Source organism: Peromyscus eremicus, chromosome X (assembly GCF_949786415.1).
Source record: "Peromyscus eremicus chromosome X, PerEre_H2_v1, whole genome shotgun sequence".
Lineage (NCBI taxonomy): Eukaryota > Metazoa > Chordata > Mammalia > Rodentia > Cricetidae > Peromyscus > Peromyscus eremicus.
The window spans coordinates 83656523-83679933 of record NC_081439.1 but is presented as its reverse complement, the minus strand read 5'-3'; the positions used below and the strand labels follow the sequence as shown (position 1 = coordinate 83679933).

The 23411-nt window shown below is 38.6% G+C and overlaps 1 protein-coding gene across 5 annotated transcripts; it reads left to right on the top strand.

Annotated features, from left to right (window-relative positions):
* The first annotated feature begins 750 nt into the window (after window positions 1-750).
* LOC131898750 (melanoma antigen preferentially expressed in tumors-like) lies at window positions 751-20263 on the top strand. 5 transcript variants are annotated; one of them, XM_059249934.1, is made up of 8 exons: window positions 751-881; window positions 6379-6476; window positions 9603-9691; window positions 10394-10511; window positions 14653-14680; window positions 16380-16679; window positions 17619-18203; window positions 18930-20263. In XM_059249934.1, the coding sequence occupies exons 6-8, from the start codon at window positions 16390-16392 to the stop codon at window positions 19441-19443; spliced, it is 1389 nt and encodes a 462-aa protein (XP_059105917.1). In that variant the 5' UTR covers window positions 751-881; window positions 6379-6476; window positions 9603-9691; window positions 10394-10511; window positions 14653-14680; window positions 16380-16389; the 3' UTR covers window positions 19444-20263. The 5 variants fall into 5 exon arrangements, with proteins under 5 accessions (XP_059105917.1, XP_059105915.1, XP_059105919.1 ...); XM_059249932.1 differs by lacking the exon at window positions 14653-14680; XM_059249936.1 differs by lacking the exons at window positions 6379-6476; window positions 14653-14680.
* The last annotated feature ends 3148 nt before the right edge of the window (window positions 20264-23411 follow it).

Genomic DNA, 23411 nt, shown 5'->3' with positions numbered 1-23411 from the left:
GCAGTGCCCACAAAAGCCAGAAGAGGGCATCAGTTCTTGATGGACACCTAAAGATTGTGATGGATTCGAGGGAACTCAAGGTACCTAATGTAGTAACCCGATTTGTGCATCCTTCCGACCTGGGGCCTTTGGACGAACAACCAGGGCTGTGGACCACTGAACCATGTCTCCAGCAAGGGCCTGATTTTTAAGTGAAAAGCTTCTGATCTTTTGTCCACTCTATCTGACTTTTGGTCCCTGAGCTTGAGACCTGGCTTGGGAGAATCCTCCAGTCAGGCAGTGCTGAGGTCACACTCATATAGTCCACATATAACTTTTAACCAAAAAAGACGCAGGCAAGTGCATAGACACCTATGACTTGAGGCCCAGAGCCTCGTGAACGGAAGAGCGCAGAGGGAGTTGGGAGAAGTCAGCTGACTCCAGCTAAGCCAATCAGAGTCCAGCTGACCCCAGCTAAGCCAATCGGAGTCCAGCTGACCCCAGCTAAGCCAATCGGAGTCCAGCTGACCCAGCTAAGCCAATCGGAGTCCAGCTGACCCAGCTAAGCCAATCGGAGACCAGCTGACCCCAGCTAAGCCAATCGGAGTCCAGCTGACCTCAGCTAAGCCAATCGGAGTCCAGCTGACCCAGCTAAGCCATTTGGAGTCCACCTGACCCAGCTAAGCCAATCGGAGTCCAGCTGACTGCAGCTAAGCCAATCGGAGTCCAGCTGACCCAGCTAAGCCAATCGGAGTCCCCCAGTTACGGCACTAAATTTGGAAAGGAGCTGTTGGGGACCTCACACGGCTTTTGGAAGACCTCGCGCTCTCGTCTGGAGGTGAGCAGCTGCCGTGCCTGAGGTGGTGAAAAAGTTGGAAGATTCATCCCACTCTCCCACTCAGGTAAATAAATGGCAGAAGTTTCTTTTTTAAAATTGAACCTGTTATGGGATTAACCTCCAATTTCACTGGATTTCTTAACACTGTGGCATTGTTCTCTCGAGACTTGGGTTCCACTACTTTTGCTCGAGGAATCCGCCTTGCTCACTCCTTGCATTAGTTTCTGAAGTGTGAGTGGCTTGAATTGTGTGACCAATTGCCTCATATTCTGTATTAAAATCCTTTGCACAACCTTTAACCTCTTATTTAATTATTTGTATTTCTGAGCTGGGTGTGGTAGCATATCAGAGGCTGAAGCAAGCAGATTTCAAGTTCTTCCTCAGCCTGAATACATGATGGGGTCTTGTCTCAGAAAAAAAAAAAGACAATAATAATTACAAATGCTCAACCAAAAGCTCAGGCTTATTACTAAGTAGCTATTACATTTTAAATTAACCCATACCACTTATTTAATGTTCTGCCACTTTACGATACTTTTATTAGCCTGGCACATTCATCTCTTGCTTTTTCTGTGTCTAGCTGCTGACTCTAGACTCTGCCCTTCTTTCTTTCAGCATTCTCAGTTTGGCTCTCTCAACTAACCCCACCCTGTTCAGTTACTGGCCAGTCAGCTTCTTTATTAACCAATGAGAGTAATCCATATTCACAGTGTAAAGAAGGATTATTCCACAGCACTTCCCTTAAAAAAAACAGATTATCATACAAAATGTGAATTATGACATTTTCAGTATGTATTTCATGGTCCTTTGCTCCTGTTCCCTCTCAGTGCCCTCTCTTGTCCCTTGAGCCTCTTAAGATAGTTCTCCTTCCTTCATTCAAACAGACCCTTTTCTACTATCATTGCATGTCTTTGTGTATATATGAATATATATTTACATATTTAAATCTAGGTTCTTCCTGTGGGAGCAAGTATGTAATATGTCTTCCTTATACTGTATGATTTTGAATAAACTGATGATTTTCAGTGCCATTTATTTATCTACAGATGGCATCATATTGTTTCACTTTATCACTTGTTTAGAACTTACTTTCATATGTACACCTAATTTCTTGGATCCATTCATCTGTTGATGGAACTCTAGGCTGATTCCATTCCAAGGTTATTGTGAAAAGTAACATAAGAAACTTGAAAGTGCAGGTATCTCTATGGTGTGTTCATTTAGATTGCTTTGGGTGATATGTGTGAAAAAGTAAGATAGTTCTAGTTTTCATTTTTTCAGGATCTTCCATAAAGATTTTCACATTATCACCATTGTTTTATAAGAGTTCCTTCCCTCACATCCTCACCAGCATTTGTTTTCATTTAGCATATCAAAGTACTTTTGATTAATTTTTTTCTTATGGCTAAGGAAGTTAAACATTTATATTTTTTAGCCATTTATATTTCTTCTTTTGAGATCTGTCCAGTTGATTAGTCATTTAATAGTATGTTGGCTTCTGTACTTGGTATTTAATGTTTTAAGTTCTTTAAAGATTCTAAATATTGATTCTCTGTAAAATGTATACCTAGAAAATATTACCATTTTGTCAATCATCAATATATTGCTGTTTCTACTGCTCTGCAGAAGCTTTTTAATTTCATGCAATTTAATTTGTCAGTATTTGCTATTGTTTCCTGAATGTGTTTTAAAGAGGATTTTCTGTGCCTGTATCTTTTTTTCTTTTTTCTTTCTTTTCTTTCTTTTTTTTTTCCAGACAGGTTTTCTCTGTGTAGTTTTGCCCCTTTCCTGGAACTCACTTTGTAGACGAGGCTGGCCTTGAACTCACAGAGATCTGCCTGGCTCTGCCTCCCAAGTGCTGGGATTAAAGGCGCAAGCCACCACCTCCCGGCCTGTGCCTGTATCTTAAAGTGTGTTTCTCATGTCTTCTTACAGAGGTTTTAGTATGTCTCATCTTACATTAGGAACATTGATCCATTTTGAATTGATTTTTGTAAAGAGAGACAGGGGTACAGTTTAATCTTTCTACATTTAGATGGCTAGTTTTGCTTAACTAGCAAAAGCTACAAAAGGTTGTTAAAAACAGTTTCTTTTCGCAAGTAGATGTTTTGGGCATTTTTTTTCCCTCCAATATTCAGGTTGTTTGTAAATATATGGTCTGATTTCAGGGTTGTTTATTTCATTCCAGTGACTTACAAATCTCTTTTTGTTGCAATAACATGCTGTTTTTGTTTCTATTGCTCTATGATATAATTTGAAAGCAGCTAATATTTACTTGCTGGTTCCTGTATGTAGGAGGTCTTTTCCTCTTCTACTGTCTTCTTCAATTTCTTTCTTCACTGTTATTAAATCAGATTGTTCCAGTCTTTCACTTCCTCATTTAGGTCTATTCCTTGGTATTTAATTTTTGAGCTCTTGTGCATGGATATGTTTCTCTGATTTACTTGTCAATGTCATGGTTATTGGCATATGGAAAAGCCACCAATGTTTGCACTTATTTTGTAATACTGATTTTTTTTTTGCTGCTTTTATCAAATCTAAGTATTTTCTATTGGAGTGTTTGGAGTCTTTTAATTATAGGATTATAGCAAATGTTCTTAGGAATAATTAGACATCTCCCTTTACTGTTTGTGTATCATTTACCATTTTCTCTTTTCCTACTACAGTGGGCTAAGACTTCAGTCAGTATATTGAATAAGACTGGAGAGGGTGGTCCATGTTTTCTTGTTCCTGACTTGAGAAAAAATGCTCTCAAAGTTTCCAAGTTTAATATGATTTTGACTATAGGTTTATTATGTAGAGATTTTTTTATGGTGAGATATGTTCGTGATAGTCTTAGATTCTTCAGGGCTTTTTTGATAAAGGCCGGTTTTGCACTTGTAAAATCATCACATGTTCTCTGACTCCAAACCTATATACATGTGAAACATCCTTGCATACCTAATATAAACCAAATTGATCATGATGTTAAAATATATTATTAAATTCACTTTATAAAGACTTTATTGGAATCTATTAATCTATTATTAGATTATAATCTATTAATAATGTTCATCACAGAAACTTCATTTTCAAAAACTTCCATCTGAACTAGGTTATAGATCAAAATATATTGTCCACACAGAAGTTTGGCATTTCCTTTATGTTTTATCAAGTAGTCTGGGGAGCATTTTTCAGGTCTGATAAAATTTCATCCATGTGTTTCTAGGATTTTCTTTGTTGGGAGGCGCTTTAATCTTATAGAACTTTAAAGTTGTTTATGTCTTCTGTACCCAGGAAATTATCCATTTCTTCTAGATATTCTGTGAATATAAATTTTCAAATGTTCATTAACCATTTTCAGAATTTCATTGGTGTTTCTTTGTAATGTCCCCTTTTAACCCTATTTTTACTAATTTATATTCATTCTCTCATTTAGTTCAACTAAGGTTTTTGTCACTCTTATCTTTGGAAAGAAACCATCATTTTTCATTGATTATTTATATTGTTGTTCCTCTTACTTACTGTTTTATTGCTATGAATAGATATGACCAAGACACTTAATTGGGGCTTGCTTATAGTTTTAAAGTGTGAGTCCATGGCCATCATGATGGGGAGTGTGGCAGGCATGGTGCTGGAGTGTTAGTTTACAGCTCTCACCTTATCTGAAAGTTGCAGGCAGAGAGAGACTGGGCCTGGCATGGGTTTTTGTCACATCAAAACTCCATTGATAGACGTCCTCCAACAAGGACACACGTTCTATCAGTTCAGTTAACTGGGAGCCAGCATTAAAACACAGCAGTTTATTGAGCCATTCTCCTTTTTCTGAGACAGGGCTTATCTGTAGCCCTGGCTGCCCTCAAACTTGAGATACACCTGTGTCAGCCTGGGATTAAAGGTGTACTGCTCACAAAGACAGAAGCCACAAAGACCAGTGGGTCTCAGATTGCAACTAGTGTCTGTTTAGCCTATATAGTGAGTTCAGATGGTATTTGGTTCCCCAAGTCCCAAGGCCCAAGAGTAGTCAAAGTTGGTAAGAAAGTCAAGAAGGTCCTAAGAGAAGAGTTGGAGCCACCAGAGGGCAGGAATCCTAGAAGCCCTCCTGGTTTTCCACACCAAAATGTTAGGACAATAAAGGAACAAAAAGCATGGAAGAGACCCAAGTCTGCTCTCAGCGGATGAAACTGTGTTTATTAGCACAGCAGCAGGGGGCAGCAACTTTCCCATGGGAATGGAACTTGTGTGAAGAGGAAGGAGCTGGTCAGGGCTCTTATAGGAGTGGGCAAGGTGCCTGAATATAAGAAAGTTGATAGAGCTGCACAGGATATATATGACCTCCTTCTTTTGAAACTTCTTGTTCAGGCAAAGCAGGTTGTAGATGGAGTTTTCATATCCCACAGTCACTCTCAAACCCATTGTGGCTTATATTAGTTATAAATGCCCGGTCAATAGCCGAGGCTTATTACTAACTATCTCTTACAACTTAAATTAACCCATTTCTATTATTCTACATTCTGCTACGTGCCTTTTACCTTTATCCCATTTTGTGTGTCCAAATTATTGTGCATCTGATTGGCAAATCCTCCTAGTCTGGTTTTCCTTCCTTACCTCCTCATGCCCAGCTATGGGCTACTGAGCTCTTTATTAGCCAATGAGATTAAAACGTATTCATAGTATACAAAAAGATTGTTCTGTAACAGCAGGCTATCTAGAGAACTGTCTCAAAAGACAATACTCCCTGAGATATGAATTTGGCTGACTGATAACCGTTAAGCAATGACATCAAGATAGTCTCCGCAGACCTTTTGGTTTTCTGCTACTATTGCCAAGTCAAAACTTATATTAATTATATTAATGAAAGTCATGGATGGGGCCAGGTTTTAGTCCAGGTAAGCAGAAGAACTTGGTACCATAAGCCACATGGTTCTGGGTTTTTTTTTTCAAGGAAGATACCAGTATAAAGGGATTGTGGAATCATGCTGCATTGTTAAGCAAAGCCAATGATGTAGTCAACAAAAATAGGAGGAGTGGGAGATATGAAGATCCATCTAATAAGCCCTTATCATCAGTCATAGATATACAGAATTTGCCCTGCTGGGTTTTAGTCTTGCTTTGGTCCAGTATTTCCTCACCATGGCCCCTTTCCTCCTCTCTTTTGGAGTAGTAATGTATATTTTGTGCCATTAAATGCTAGAAGTATATCATTTGATTTTTTATTTTGATTTTATAGGACGTACAGTTAAGAGATTACCTTGAGTCTCAGAAGAAACTTTGTGCTCTGGACTTATAAACAGTCTTGAGACTGAAAGACTGTGGGGACATTTGAAGTTGGACTGAGTGCATTTTGCATTATGATATGGCTACAGACCTATGTGGGCCAGGGTGTAGACTGTAGTAGTTTGAATGAGAATGGCCCCCATAGGCTCAAGTGTTTGAGTGTTTCACTCTTAGTTGGTGAATGATTTAGGAAGGATTAGGAGTTGTGGCCTTGTTGGAGAAAGTGTGTCACTGGGATGTGGGTATTGTGGTTCCAAAGCCATTTCCAGGCCCATTCTCACTGTCTCTCTTCCTCCTGCCTGCAGATCAGGAAGTAAGCTCTCAGATACTGCTCCAGCACTATGCCTGCCTGCCTGTCACCATACTCCTCACCTTGATGGTCATGGACTAAGCCTCTGAAACTGTAAGCAAACCTCTAATTAAATGTTTTCTCTTCTGTTTTTCCTTGGTCACAGTTTCTCTTCACAGCAGTAGAAAAATAACTTAAGACAGTGGGCTTAAACTATGTATGACTGTTGACTGCTTTTCTCTGTTGGCAGCTTGCATAGCAGCATTGAATACCGTAAGAACTAGACCTTAGGGATGAGACTTGGAGGCTCTTTCCAGCTCAGTTCTTCCAAGTCCTGGGCCTGAAGTGTGTGGTGTCTTCCACAGTAGGGTCATACCTTCAGGTCCTGGTAGGCAACTGAGGGCAATGGCAGTGGCCTATATTCCTTGGGAGAGTGTCTTAGACTCCCCTAAACTGATTTCTGGAATTTTTAACATCCTCACAGATTGCTTCAATTAGCTACTGATCATTAGGATGTAATGTTTAATTTTATTTGGATTGTTTTATTTCTGTTATTTCCCATTGATAGTGATTTGTCATTTTACTCCCTTATGATCTGATAAGATAGAAAATATTGTTTATATTTTTAAATAATTTTTACTTGCTCGGTGACCTAAATTGATATCTATATCACAGAATATTCCATAGGCTGCTGAGATCTGTATCCTATAGCTATTGAATGTAATATTCTATAGATACTTGCCGTAGTTTCTTTCTTGTTGCTGTGAGAAACACCATTACCAAAAGCAACTTGGGGAGGAAAGGTTTTATTTCACATTCCAGCTTGTAAGTCCATCATCAAGGGAAGTCAGGGCAAGAACTCAAGGTAGGAACCTGGAGGCAAAAGCCATGAAGAAATGATGTTACTGGCTTGCTTCCTCTGGTTTGCTCAACTGACTTTTTATACAATCCAGGACTACCTGCCCAGGAGTGGCATCTCCATCAGAGAGCTGGGCCCTCCCACATTAATTAAAAATATGCCCAACAAACTTGCCTGTAGACTAATATGATGGAGGCAATTTCTGAATTGAAGTTCCTTCTTCCCATATGAATCTAGCTTCTGTTAATTTGACAAAAATTAACGAGCACAATGTTTTAAGTCTATTTGATCTATAGTGCATTATGTCTGTGTTAACTGTCAGTTTTTATGTTTGGATTAATTATCTACTGAAAAGGGTTGAATATTGTCATTACTGAGTAACTACAGTATTGTTTTATGATATTGGGTATACCAATATTCAGTGCTTACTTATTTATAGTACTGATAGCATATTGATGGGTTATTCCAAATATTTATTGGTTGTCTATGTATTCTGAATAATTTTTTTGCTTGAAATCCACTTTGTCAGATCTGAGCATATAACTAGACCTGTTTTTTTTCTGCTTCCAAGATCTTGGTATATTGACTTCAGCCCTTTCGTTTTCAGAGTTTACTTACATTTGACAAATAGATTCTTTCCCCTCAGGCACCAAATATCTAGGCTTCTCTGTAATGCAGTCAGCTAGTTTATATCTTTAGATTCAACAGTTAGGACCATTATAATTAAGATTAATATTAAGAGAATTTTTTCATACAAGGAATTTTTGATTATTTCATGGTTTCTTCAAATATTAGTTGGCCTTGTTATTCTCCCTTCATTGTACTAGGCACATGATTGTTTACTGAATTGTAGTGTTTTCTATAATCTTCTTCATCTTTTACTGTCACGAAATCAATTATTTTCTGTGTTCTCACAGTTAACACTCTATTTATTCCTCCTCTCTTTGTAGGATTTCTTTAAATATATTTCTGATATGCTGACTTGGTAGCAACTGATTGCTGTAGTTTGTGGAAAATCTTTATTCACTGACTTCAGGGGATAACTGCTGGATATAATAATCTCACTTGACATTTATTTACTGTGATGCTTAAAACACATCATTTGCTATTTTTGTGGCTTTTCAGGTTTCTGCCAAGAAGGCTGATGTTATTCTGATTGGTTTTCACTTGTAAGTGACATGGATGTTTCTTTGCAGCTTTTAATGTTATGTCTTCATTCTTTAGTCTTAGCATACTATCCATGGTTCTAGAGCAGTACATTTTACTTCTGATACATCTTAGAGATGTTATATCTGTTTGGAGTCTAAATGCCTCTTGTGCTTAAATTTTATTTATTTTTCTGAAGAATCAGGAAATAGTCTGCTTTAATTTCTATGACTGTTTTCTGTGTCTTAAGTTTTATCTCCCCTCATTTTTCTGCCTATAGATATATTTTATCTTGTGGTCATACTCCAGAAATTTGTGCTCAAGATGGCTTATTTTTTCCTTTACTCATATATAAATAGGATAGTTCCTTCAACCAAAAAATTTAATTAAATAAAATAATTTTTTTAAAAAAGAAAATGGCCCCCAAATTGAGTGACACTATTAGGAATTATGGCTTTGTTGGAGGAAGTGTGTCACTGTGGGGGTGGGCTTTGTACTCTCCTATGCTCAAGCTACTGTTCCAGTGAGACTGTCTACTTCTTGTTTCCTGCATATTAACGTGTATTAGCTCCTTCTCCAGCACCATGTCTGAGCACTGCTATGCTTCCCACCATGATGCTAATGGACTAAACCTCTGAAACTGTAAGCCACCTTCTCAATGAAATGTTTTCCTTTTTAAGAGTTGCTGTGGTCATGGTGTCTGTTCACAGCAATAGAAACCCTGACTAAGACATATACAAAGAAAGGAAAACATTTAATTGGGGCTGGCTTTCAGTTTCAGAGGTTTAGTCCATTATCATTATGACGGTAAGCATCTTGATCCACAGGCAGCAGAAGGAGAGTGTGTCACTAGGCCTAGCTTGATGCATATAAGATCTCAAAGCCTGCCTCCATAATGACACACTTCCTCCAACGAGCCCACATCTACTCCAACAAGGCCACACCTCCTAATAGTGCCACTCCCTGTGGCCAAGCATTCACACACATGAGTCTTTGGGGACAATTCATATTCAAACCACCACAGGGACAATCATTTCTACTGACAATGATATTCTAAGATGAGTGGATAGTCTACCCTTCTTGAATTATCAAGATAAATAATATAATGGTTTCTCTGCAGAGATATCAGAACACCTTTTTTTTTTTAACTCCTTGTCCAGGATTCATTTACCTGCTGTCTGTTGCTGTTCTTGGTAGTTTTATTTTTGGAAGTAATATGTCCCTTTGCTCCTCAGTTTTGTCTTAAACAAGAAGAGATCCTGTCCAGCTTCCAAGAAGAGATCCTGTCCAGCTTCCCCAAATTTTTTTGACTGAAGGCACCTTGGTAAGTTTCTTTGTCAAAAGAAAATAAAGTGTAAATTAGAACTGTTTTCCAATAAGTTTGTTTTAAATGAAAAACTTTTGCTACTGTGCCTGCCCACTAATTCTGACTGCTCATTATCTGAGCTTGAGACCTGGCCTTGCAGAAACTGTAGCCAGGATGTGGTTATGTCTCACTCATAGATTAATTTTTTAATAGGTAAAGTTCTTATCTAAGAATATCTAGGGGGGCAGATGGGCACATACTCTGAACTTGCTGGCAATGCGGTCCATGGTATAGCATAGAGGAAGGATCTAGAGACAAGGCCCCTGACCTCTGAGGAGCCAATCAGAATGCTCCAGCAGCTGCTTTAAATTGAGAATGCCCAACAGTTGCGAGGAAAATCGCCATCAAGACTGTGGCATCCCTGCCACCGGGAACGTCTCTTGGAAAATGAGTGGCTGCTACTCTTGAGGACATGGAAAGTCAGGGGACTTAACGGACCCTCACATTTAGGTAAACTACAATAGTCTTTGTTTGAGGTTAAATGGCCAGGGTAGAGGGATTAATCTGTGATCTTGATGGGTGATCACTCAGGGGTTTTGAATCGGCTCGCGTGTGGCATAGGTTTCTTTTGTGTGGCAGTTTCTCGGGAGGTAGTGGTTTCTCCTGAGATGGTGGTAGCTTCAATTATGTGACTGACCATTTCCTACCCCCTCTTTACAGTTCTCCATACATCCTTCCTCCTCCTCTTCAAAGATTTATATTCCTGAGAAGGACTTGGTGGCGTTTCCACAGTTGTGGTATAACGATTTGGAGTTCTTCATCAACCTGGGATAACGTGGTGAGATGTCTTTTATATGCAAGTCCTTTAAAACAGTAAGGACTGAACTGTGTAGATATGTATTTCTCTTTCTACAGTATTTGATTATTTTAACTTGGTTTTCACATCTGAAGAGCAAGTACATACTCATGTACCTATGTTTCATAACCGATGTAGATGAGTGTGATTTCATTTAGTATAATGAGCTCTGGAACTTTGGAAATGCATTGGAACTCTGTCAGACACTTGCTATGTAACCACTCACTGGCCTTTATGATGCACCTGCTTCTGTCTCTTTAATGGCGGTGTTACAGTTGTGTATCTCAGAACATGACCTATTTATTATTTTCCTTTAACTTATAAATTGATTTTAGGTGCATAAGAAAATGTTCACCCAGATTTCCCTAGTATACATAACTTATACATCTAAAAAATTACCAAAAACAAAGAGATTGCTGGAAAATAAGTTAACTACATATTTCATTTGAATTTGATGATTTATTCAAATAATACTGTCATTGAATTCCAGGACTCCATTCAAGATACTTAAGTGAATTTAGTCATCATTCCTCCATAGTCAGTTTTAGTAGTACAGTTCCTCAGTCTTCACTGGACTTTACAAACTCAACATATGTGAAGATTCCTGGTCAGGCACACTTTCCAAACTTCTGTCGATTTGGAGGTGTCTCACTTACAATTTTTGCACAGTGTGCACAATGCTGCATGTTGTTATGACACTTACATACATATATGTATAGTTCATTACATGTAATGTACATATGTAATAAAAAGTAAAATGAGGACTGCTTGGGTAGAATAAGGGATTGTAGAAAAAGCAAGATGGATGGAGGACAAAATAAGGTCAACATAAGTAAGGAACTATTATGTGCATATCTACATATATATTACATGTATGTGTGAACAGTTATTTAAGTCTAAATACTGAATATGAGAAAACACATGTTACATTTGTCTTCTTGAAATTCCCACCACCAAGTGTGACTGTTCCTTTTCCTTACATTCACCTCAGCATTTGTTCTTACTTGTTTTCTTGATTTTCCCCTTTCTGACTGGGGAAGGTATGGTTCAGTATGCCTTTGATGAACATTTATCTAATGGCTATGATTAACATTTTTAATTAATCTATTGGCCATTTGTATTCCCGTGAGAACTGTCGAGTGCATTTGCCATTTGTTGATTTGGTGATTAAGTTTTGACTTCTTTATAGGTTGTAAATATTAATCATGTCAGATGTATAGTGGAAAAGCATGGTTGCCATTCTGATGTCTTCCTCTTCATAGTTACTTACGTCCTTGCTTTGCAGAAGCGTGTTTATTTCATGCAATCTCATTCATCAATTTTTGTTATTTTCTGAGCTGTTTCCAGGGTCCCTTTTTAGAAAGACTGTGCTACACCTATATCTTAAAATGTTTCCCTTGTGTTTTGATACAGAGATTTCAGTATGTCCCGTCATACATTAGGATCTTTGATCTATTTTGAGTTAATTTTGAGGAGTGAGGGACAGGGATGAATGATCATCGATTTAGATTTAGTTAGCCAGTTTTACGCACTCCATTTGTGGAAGCAGATTTCCTCGGTGTTAGTTTTTTGGCATCTTTAAAAATACATAAGTGGCTGTGGCTGTATGGTTTTATTTCTGAGTCTTCTATTCTATTCCAGGGGTCTACATCTCTCTTTGCAGGAGCGTTCATTTTTGTTGCTAGCTCCATAGTGTAATCTGAGAGCAGATGTTGTCCCACCTCCAGCATTGCTGTGGCTACTTATGGTCTGTTGTTCTTGCCCCTGCATTTTAGGTCTTTGGTTTCCTTTGAGCTAAATATAATTGGGATTTTGCAAGGCATTGCACTGCATCTGTGTGTAACTTTCAGCAACAAATTCATTTTGCTAATCTGTGTGAGTGGGAAGCTTTTGGATCTTTTAGTGTCTCTTTCCATTTCTTCAGTGATTTAATGTTTTCATTTTTCAGTACTTCACTCCATCAGTTAGGTTTGTTCCTAGGTATTGTAAATTTTTGAAAACATTGTGCATGGGATTGTGTTGCTGGAGAGGTTCTCTCCAGGTCCCACCAAGCCCCGCAGTCCCACAACCCACGTATAAAATAATCACTCAGACACTTATATTACTTATAAACTGTATGGCCGTGGCAGGCTTCTTGCTAACTGTTCTTATATCTTAAATTAACCCATTTCTATAAATCTATACCTTGCCACGTGGCTCGTGGCTTACCGGCATCTTTACATGCTGCTTGTACTGGTGGTGGCTGGCAGTGTCTCCCCCTCCTTCTTCCTGTTCCCTCAATTCTCCTCTCTCCTTGTCCCACCTATACTTCCTGCCTGGTCACTGTCCAATCAGTGTTTTATTTATATAGAGCGATATCCACAGCAGGATTGTGTTTCTGATTTATTCCTCAGTATCAGGGTTTGGGGTCACTATGGACTGCACAGTATTTTATGCTGCTGTGCACCCTCCTTCCTTGGTGGAAGTGTTAAGTACATATTAGTGCTTGTATTTTATTGTTTGCATTCTTGTAACCATATGAACACATCATTTGCCCAAAGAGATTATTTAAGTTCTTCTTTTACATTATCCTACTTATTTCCTTCTTTTGTATTGTTGCTGTGGGCAAATCCTTCAAGCAGCGTATTGAAAAGGGTTTCAGAGAGCAGATCCCATTGTCTTATTCCTTGACTTTAGATAAAATGGTTTCTGGTCTTCACAGTTTAGTATAATGTTAGCTATAGGTTTGTTATGGAGAACCATTTTACGTTGAGGTGTGCTCTTAGAATCTTGAGGGCTTTTGTCATTAACCGGTCTTTAGCTTTTTCAAGGTCTTTTCTGCATGTTTTTCCAGTTTTAGGATGTGCCCTGCTTAAGCAAGCACACTTTTCTGCATATTTTAGATCATCCTCTGATATCTGCTCTGAATGTATTTATGTGCTGTATAGTCTTTATTGATTTGTGTAACATGAACTGCCCCATGTCCCTGATAGGAACCCAACTTGATCATGATGTTTTTAATGTGGGCTGGTGAGCAGGCTGCATGACCTGAGTTAGGTCTTCTCTGAGTTTTACCTTCATTATTTATTTATTTTTATGTTGGTGATGTTTAAATATAGAATTTGTTTGAATCTTTCTTCCAGTTCTAATGTTCTTTAGGTTAACTGATATTGATACACTTTGCTGGTGAACCTTTCTACACTACTTTTTGTTTGTATTTTTTATTTTTAGTTCTAATAATTCTATTTTTTGTCTGTTTTCAAACTCAGTTTCTTTCTGTGTTCTCATGTATGTTTTTGGTTTGCATCTCCATGTCCTTAGTTGGATTCCTTCACCTGCTACTTTGTATCTTCTTTGATATTACATAGTATCTTTTCATGTGGAGTTTGAATTCTTAGCCCAGCCTTTCAACCAGTTCATCGCCTTCAGTTTCATCATTTGAGGGGTTATGGTCATTTTTCCTGCTTTTCATATTACTTGTGCTTCTGTGTTATATTTTCTTCATCATTTACTATTGGTTTCTCTTCAAGTTTTATTTGGAGAAACTAGTGAGCAGCCTCCTCTTGCAAGCCAAATCTGCAGTACTATTCACAGAAGACAAAAGTCACCATGTAGCAGTTGTGACACCAGTGTAGACTATGTCCATAAAAAGACATAAAATTATTAACTCCAACTGCCCAGCCCAAATGAGAATAGAGCAGGAATCAAAAACAGTGTGCAGTGAACTATGAGGTTAAAACTGAATGGGGGTCCATGTGCTTATAGTAAATGAACTAAATGAACTGTGTAGGGTGGGAGGAACCTAAGAAGAAGCAATGCTGAATAAAAGAAAGTGGAGGAGGAAAAGGGGGAAGCATGTGAGGAAGAGGAGGGGAAAGAGGAAGAGACAATGATAGGAGTGCATAATTACAAATGTGTGAACCCAACTAGGTAAATGTAAGGAAAGGATAAAACCTAGAAGGTTTGAAAATGCTGTAAAGTATCAATGATACAGAAGCATAGTGGAAAGAAAAGGAGGGAACATAATTGACAAAAACAAATGTTTTAAATGTCCAAGTCTTAACGGGGCTTATTTCTAGGTCCACTACTGGAGTATGCCAACTGAGAACTGACTTTGGATTTTTTCACCTTTATTGACTTTTAGGTTGGTGCTGAGCCCTGACCAGTCAAAGGTCAGTTATCTGACACAATTCTCTTCCTTTTAGGGGCTCTCATTTTTTCCTGTGTCCCAGGAACCTCTGCTATGTATTAATAGCTTTTATAGGGGACAGGTGCTCCCTCTCTCCAGGGACTCCTCAGTTTGTAAATTATGAGGTTGCTGATGTCCATGCAATTATCTCATATGGGTTTTAAGAGTTGAGAAGGAAAGGACCCTGATATTTTTGTTGGGGATTTGATCTCAGGGCATTCTTATCCCACCCAGCAGAAGACAGCCTGTGCGAGAGAGGAGGCTGCTGAAACTTTAAGGTCTTACCTTTTCTTAACCTGACACTTCCGTTTTGTTTGTTCTCTGATTTTGGATTAGTTTTAAATTATTGTTTGTGTGTTTGTATGATGTGTTTAAGTGCAGGTGAGTACATGTCAGAGAGCTCTATGGAGGTCTGAGGACAACTCTTTACAGTGAGTTCTTTGTTTGGGGTATTAAAGGGGTAAGTTATGAATATTCTGATTCTGTGTTTCTTTTTGCTTTGTCAGATTCTTAATTTCCCCCTTTTGTTTCCTTCCCCATAATTACCAGATTTCTTTGGATGATTCTCACACCCTCTTTGACTTTACACTTTCTCAGAAACTGTTTCAAAGACTGTAGTTTCAAGTTTTCATTATATGACATGACTCAATTATTTTTTAAATAATTTTATTAATTCTTTGAGAATTTCATACAGTATATTTTGAACATATTCACCTTGTCAACTCCCCTTCACTACACTTTTCAGCTCTCCCATAACTTCCCAACCAACCTTGAGATTAGTTCTTTTTTTGTTCTTTCCCCATTGAGTCCATTCATTTTTAAGATATATTAATTACACATCTTAATAGAATTCACTCTGTATTTCCATACCTTCCTCTAGTCTACACTAACCATGTCATATAGTTCTTTTTCCAACTCAACACCTAATGTGGCACCTTTACTAGATGCTTAGAATTTCTATTCTGTTTTCAGGCAGACTGTTACCACATAAGGGGGAGAACTTAAGGATTTAACTGCACATCTTTGGGAGAGTTGCTTCATTACACTGGTTCTCCCTTTATCTTTAGGATACATTTTTGTATTTTAGGATTATGTTGGGACTGGTGTTTCTGGCCATAGGCTCAGGTCATTTTGAAGCCCCTAACCATCTTCTTTCGTGCATATCTCTTGCAATTTTAGTGTGTCTTCATATGCCACAAAGATGATCCAAGTATGACAAATCATGGGCTGGAATGTCATTCTTTTTTCTTTAATCACAGTTAATTGGATGTCTTAGTATTTTATATTTCCAAGCTAATGATGATGGCATCACTTTTGTATAGATTTACCCTTTCTTTTTGATGGCTTATATACTATTGAGATGAAATATCAGAAGTCAGGTAGCTAAGCGACCAAAATTTTCTTCTGCTAAGCTAACCTAGTGCTCATTTCTATTGGTATTTGATCATTTACAAATATTTATTTATACACATATTTAAAGGAGTTGGTTTTATGTCTATTCATACAGAAATAGACCTTAATACACTCACAAACCAATTTCTTTTGCCTACAAATAGAGGCAGGTATCCAGAAATGGCTGTTTTATTTATTCTACAAATAGTTATCTATATTGCTAACAGTGGTTGCAAAGAAGATTCTGTGGCCATCTGTCAAGTTTTCTAATGTTTCTCACCCTCCTGCAGGTTCATTAAGATGGACAACAAGGAACTGCCCACACTGTTGAATCTTGCTATACAGCATCTACTGAATAATGAGCCTGCAGCAATTCACGCTCTCGAGGAGATCCCAAGGGAGCTGTTTGTTCCATTGTTCTCTGCTGCCTTCAAGGGTGGGCATAAGAATATAGTGAAAGCGATGGTGAAGGTTTGGCCCTTTGTATGTCTCCACATTGGGTCATTAAGGACACGGGAGTCCCAGCGGGAACTCCTGAAAGCCATGGTCGAGAGTCTTCAGTTCCTACCTGTCCAGAACTCGGCTTCTAGGTAAGACCCTGTATTATAACAGAGAAGTGCTAAGACACAGGAGGTTATGCCACAGCCTGCTACTCTTCCAAAGGTAGTATGCAAAAAGTGAAACAGTGAAAAAGACTATGGGACTGATGGTCCAGTGCTTGAGGTCACTTTGAGAACAAGTGTCTTACAAGGTTGGGTATGGAATGTAAGCGATTGAGGGCACTGTTGATGGATTCGCATTGTGGTGTTACTATTACATAGAAGAAGGACATGAGTGTTAAGACTGCTGAGGATTGGTGGAGAATAGAAGAGAAAATAGTGTGTGCTGTTTACTGAAATTTTGTTCCGTTGTCCACTGCTGCTTCCTCAGTGGATGGGCATGAGAAGACACTGACAGCAATGGTAAGGGCTTGGCCCTTTTTTATCTCCACGCTAGAAAATTAAGCATACAAGAAACATGGTGAACTGAAAGACATGCTTGATGGTCTTCATGTGTTACTGCCCAAAACTCAGCTTTTCAGTAAGAATGTGTATAATGGGTATATGACAAGATAGCAAAACATTATCCTGTAGCCTGTTGCAAGAGAGGACTGGATAATCTTTCACAGTTAGTTAATGGTGAATGCTGAAGATCATTGTGAGGTGGTTGGTACATCAGTTGAAGTTATCTTAAAAACTCTAATGTCTTACAGAGGGTTTTAATTTTGTAATAGATGTGAGTGAGGCTACTGTTGATAGAGATATGTAATGGAGATGTTTCATAGAAGACAGGAATAGCAAGATTTGTGAGCATTAGTTGATCATAGAAAATAGTAAAGGATACAGTATTTGAATAAGAAAGTCTTGCTGGTATGTGGAATAACAAAAAGAAAAAAAAGATGATTTTGTCAGTACGTGTTATCAGTGATCCTGCTCGGTTATATTAATGTTTGCTACCTCTTAGTGTTCTGTGTTCTCTTTTCCCTGCAGGAGCCCTAAACTGAGGATCCTAGATTTAAGGCAGGATGTTGGCTGCAAGATCATCTGCCCGGAGAGCAGTGCTAAGTCACCTGCCTGTTTTCACTCCTGTGCTTACTCTGAGCACTCTATCTCGAAAATCGAAGGACAGTGTAGTATGGCAAGTTCAGAACCCAAGGCTCAGTCCTCCAAGCAGGCTATGGAATTATTAGTGAACCTTTCCCTTGGTAGAACCTTAAGGGAAACTGAATTTTTGGTTCTGCTTCTGAATAAAGTAGAGCAGAGCTCAGGCTCTTTGCACCTGTGCTGCCGTGATTTGCAAATAGACAAATTGTGTGACTGTAGAAACACCCTACATCATCTGGATCTGAAATGTATTGATCACCTGGCAGTTGATCAGGCTTCTCTGAGTGAGGTCACCACCCTTCTGGCTCAGGTGGTGCACCTGGACAGACTTTGTCTGTGTAAAATCACTTGTAGATCTTTGAATGGGGAAGCCTTTCGAAATTTTATCTCTGAGCTTGGGCGTATGGACCATCTCAATGAGCTCAACTTGTCCTCTTTCTGCCTCACAGATCATCTTGAAAATGTCCTGAGGTAAGGGTATGGGATGGATACTGAATTTCCAATAATAGCCTGTTTTTAAGATGAGAGAAATAATTCTTCAATATTCTTAAGCTCCCCATAGCCCTTTCTCTTTCCACCTCAGCATGGGCTATGCTGGGAGTTTAAAAACAGCTAGGGAAGGGTATCTTTCTGTAATTGAAGAGAAAATGGGGTTACAAAACCTTAGTCAGCTGAGCATGTGCGGGCAGTGTGCTCATTCCAGAAGTATACAGGTGAAAAGAACAATGCAGTCCTCCTCTGGCCATCGAGAGAGGAAGAGGAGGAATTGAGAGAAAGACTTCAGGTTGGGCACAGGTGCACATAGCCATCTACCCATAGACAGTAATGTCAGAGCATTAGGAAAATCTCCAAGGTTCAGGCCATGACTGTACAGGCTGTCACTTGTGGACGGGCCACAAGGAGCTAACAGTTGGTTGCTCCTCTGCCTTTGATTATATTGTAATTAATAAGTAGATAATATTTTCCACTAAGTTTTTCACACAACTCTATAATATTGTACACAGTGTCAAGGTTAAAATAGTATATGTCAGGGTGGTAAAGTATTTTTCATAGACCCACAAGTCTATTAAGTACATGAAAGCTTGTATCATTTTCTGATGCAATCCATGTACAAAGTCGTTTGTTTAAATTCATAGATATAGTTTCCCTCTTCTAGTCCTCATTTTTCAGAAATACTTTTCTGTTTCCTCCCTACAGAGTCCTACCAGCTAGTTTGGAATTCTTACATCTACCATTCTGTGCACTTTCTTACAACGACTTCAAGTTTCTGTCTGAGTGCCCTCAAGCCAACCACTTAAAGCTCCTGAATATCAGCAACAACCCAATGAACTGGGAAGATAGTGAGCCCCTTTATAACCTTTTGCAGAATAACTCTAGCACCTTGCAACATCTGGCAATCAGTCATTGTCTTTTAACAGACTCTACAATCTCTGTTCTAATCTCTGCACTAAGTCGCTGTTCTCAACTCCGAATCCTCAACTTTTCCTCTAATCCAGTTACCATGACTATGCTAATGAGAATTCTTGAGCACTTAACATCCTTGGTGCAGCTTAAATATGTGTTTTATCCTATCCCCGTGCATTGCTATGGGAGATGGCACTTTCAGGACAGTTTAGATCGACAGAAGCTTGCTGATGTGCAGGCACAATTGAAAAGAATGCTACAAGAGGCGGAAAGGAATGACATGCATTGGATCACTTTCTCTGATTAAATTTACAGTCCAACACATTTTCACTTGATATGTTCCCTTTAAGTATTAAATGTTTTTTCTTGATCCCATTGACTGACTATATAAGGTTATTATGTTGTAGCAAAATACAGTTAAATATAGGTATGTAACTGATTTCTATAGAGAATAACTTAGAAGAAGATGGAGGACTCTGAGAGTGTCTGTGAGTCTCTTGACTATTGTTCTTGATAGTACTTCATCCTATCTACTAAAGTTTTAGGTAGAAGAGTTGGAAAGACTACATCATAAATTACCACAGCCTTGTCCTCACTGAGATTTACTTCTGGGCACTTGACACCAGACATGACACTCTAACTTTTCCTGGGTATGCTTTTGGAGGGCAGGTGGTTATTGAAACCGATGCTTTTATCCACTGAGTTGTATTAAGCTTCTTTATTAAGATGTTTTCAGTTGCTTATAGGAAACCATCTGGATTTAACAGTGAGAAAAAGAATCTGTGCCCATTACCCATTGAATGGCTCAGTTTTTCTTTATTTCATACTCATTTACCAAGGATCGGTTTGCGATATTATTGTAGGCAGCAAGAATGAACTGACAAACAAGACAGGGTCCCTGTCTCAAGCCACTCAGAGTCTGAATGTTTCTGTGGTTTATCTATTCCTCCACTGTTCATTAGTGCATAGAAGAAAGTTGTTTTACACTCTTGGACCCCGATTTATCTTCCTTGTTCTTGTTACATGGTCTGTTCAATGCAAAGTGAACTCTATGATGTTGACTCTTCTCAACAGAATTCATGGATTCAATGTTACCATCTTGGAGGCTTTCTCAAACATCTGCTTGATGTCTGTCATTGTGCAAAATGCCTGACATAATAGACTAGTAAGGAAGAGAACTTTGTTTCCCTGCTTTAGACATTTCACCATGATTGTTTAGTTGCACTGGTTTGGAACTTCAGCAAGGCAGAACATGGTAAAGAGCTTGTGGCCGAGGGAGATCCTTTTAATTCATGAGGCCAGGAAGCAGAGAGAGCAGGAGCCTGAGTCCCTGTACAGCCTTCAGGAGTGGGACTACACTGATACGCCTCCTTGAGCTAGCCTGCTCTAAAGTTTCTACCACCTGCCCTGGAAACTGTTCTTGAACTAACCTATTCAAAATTTTCACCCACCTGCCATGGAGCCATCAACTTGAGACCACCTTTTATCATATTAGCTTGGGAGACATTTAGGATCCATGGCATAACTCTTCCTTCATGGTATACATGATTCTGTTTGAATATTCTGCTGTTTCTTTTCTGTTAAAGTTGCCACAATTGCTATAATATTGTGTAGCAAATATGTATATGGAGTCCTTTATATTTGATACTCCAAAATGTGATTACCATACATAGAAAAGCATGTTTGTTCAAGATATAATACAAAAAAGCATGTCAAACCAATTAATTAGCAGCGTATTTATGTTATGAATGTATTGAAATGGGAATACACTGCATTGCAAGGACATAGCAAAAGTGTATAAAATTTAGTTTGTTCCTGTCACATGCTGAAATGTTAACACCACTACTTTTAATTACTTAATAAGGAAATGAAACAAAAATAACCATTTATGCAGTTTTAAAGATCTAGCAAGAAAAAGCAAAAACAATAATATGTCTATATTGTTTCAATTTTTATATGCTAACATACCGGATTTCAGATTAGCCAAGCAAAAATACAGTTAGAAGTTACAGAATTTTGTTCATAGTTCTCACGTTTTGAGATGATATTGGACTATATCTTAGAGATATAAAACATGAAAATTTATCTACAAAACTAAAGTTTGCTTGTATGATTACACTTATATTTTGCTAAGTGTCACGACATGGGTGTGTGGGTTCACATAGAAAGAAAACTCAGAGGCACCTTAATAATCAATTTAGCCTTTCACAGCTGCAGGGGATCCAGTCTCTTAAGAACTGAAAAGTTTTCCCTTCACCCAGGGCATTTTTATTTTTCTCTATATTACAGTTTAGCCAGTTGATTTCCATATGTTCAAAACAACTTGAAAGAAGCTCCCAAAAATATAATGGCAAGTGCAAATTCCTCAAATCATCAGGTACCACAGTTTTCCAGTTCCCCGATGTGGTGGTATTGTATTCCCCAAAATATTGTGTACCCTAATAAATTTATCTGGGGTCAGAGAACAGACAACCACTAAATACAAAGGCTAGAAAATGGTGGTACTCACACCTTTAATCCTAGCACTCCAGAGGTAGAAATCCCTCTGGATCTCTGTGAGTTCAAGGCCACATTGGAAACAACGGCCAGGCATGGTGACACATGCCTTTAATCCCAGTAACAACTTTTAAGACTCCTGCTACACCCTGAACCAAGTTTTGCTTAGGCCTTTGTATCCTTGGGAGACTCTGAGACAAGATTCACATAGGGCAACAAAAGAAACAAAAGGTATCAGTTAAACAAAAGATGGATTAGGGCTAGGTGCTACTCTCTGGAGCCCAGACCAGGTGTAGCCCAGTGGGAGTGCAGCCACAGATCCCCCATTCTTTTATACAAAAATCAATTATCTTGAAGGTTATGCAGCCTCACAGTAAATATAGTCTTTTTTTTTCTGTCTTACAATCTTACGTAAGTAGACCAAAACACATTTTAAAGCAAATAAAGTCACTATTGCTAGAACAAGAGCAACACTGGCTAGGATGAGAAATCTATTAAAGTGATTCGTGAGATTGAATGAAGCTGTGGTATCTGCAAGACTTTCCATAATGTCCATTCCTGTCGTATCAGGTAACTTTTTTGCAAAAGTTTCTTTAATTTCTTTCTATAAGTTACAAACTGAGAAGAATTAGGGTGACCCAACAAATGCATCTTAACCTTACCCCAATCATACTTGCTTTCATGAAATCTCAAGGGTGTGATACAATAAGAAGAAACACTCTAATCACATTTTAATTTTATCTGCTTCACATTTTCTAACTGATCCTCTAACAATACAACAGCTTGCCTTAACTCAGCTAATTCATTTACTATTTCATCAATTTTATTCTGTTTAGTCCACAGTTCTTCTGAATGAATCCAGCGGTTTGGATTTCTTTATGAAGCGCCACTCTAGCTGTTGCTGCTGTGGCTGTCAATGCAATGATTCCTGTAATAACTGCGACCACCAGTTCACCCATTCAATGTGTTCTTTTTAATATTCTTTCAGTGAGCTTCTGTACTAGGATCCTCACGGGAGAGTCTTGCCATGGCCATGACAACTTCACTGGTATCCAGATAGCTGGCCTTCCTCTAAGATTATATAAACTTTCAAAGGTCAAATTTAAAAACATACTAGAATTAGCACAGGTATGAAGGGTACAGCATTCACAAGTAATGCTGTATTTATTCGGGTGCCATTGTACAGTCCCTTTAAGTAGCAAAGTAATGGTGCACATGCCATAGAAGGATGACTTTGATTTAGTCTAAAAGACAGAGTGTACTTATCATCATTAATGTTTAATTTTCCTTGCCATTTTCCACAAGTTAGTCTGAACTGAATTGCCAAATTGCAGGAGGGGGCTTGCCATTACAACTCCATGCCACTAAATAGGTTCATTAACTGGAGCACTGATTTCCACAGTTCTATTCCAGTTATACCATTTCCATGTTAATTCTGAGGGAGAATACTTTCCCAGAGGGAGCAATAAGGTGTGGTTATAGATTATTTGTATGTTAATAAGTGAAGTTTGCCTGGAGATCAGAGGACATAGATAGCCATCCACAAACTAAAGTCAAGCAGTGGTAGCACACGCCCTTAATCTGATAACATGGCAGGCAGAGTCTCTGTGCATTCAAGGACACAACCAAGAGTGGTGACACATGTCTTTAATCCCAGTACTAACCATAGAGACCTGGAGGTCTGTACAGACAGGTAGTGACAAGGAAGTGTATAGCTAGAGTTTTCCTGCCTGGCCCACAGTCAGGACAAATCTCTCTCACCTGCCAGTCCCACAGCCG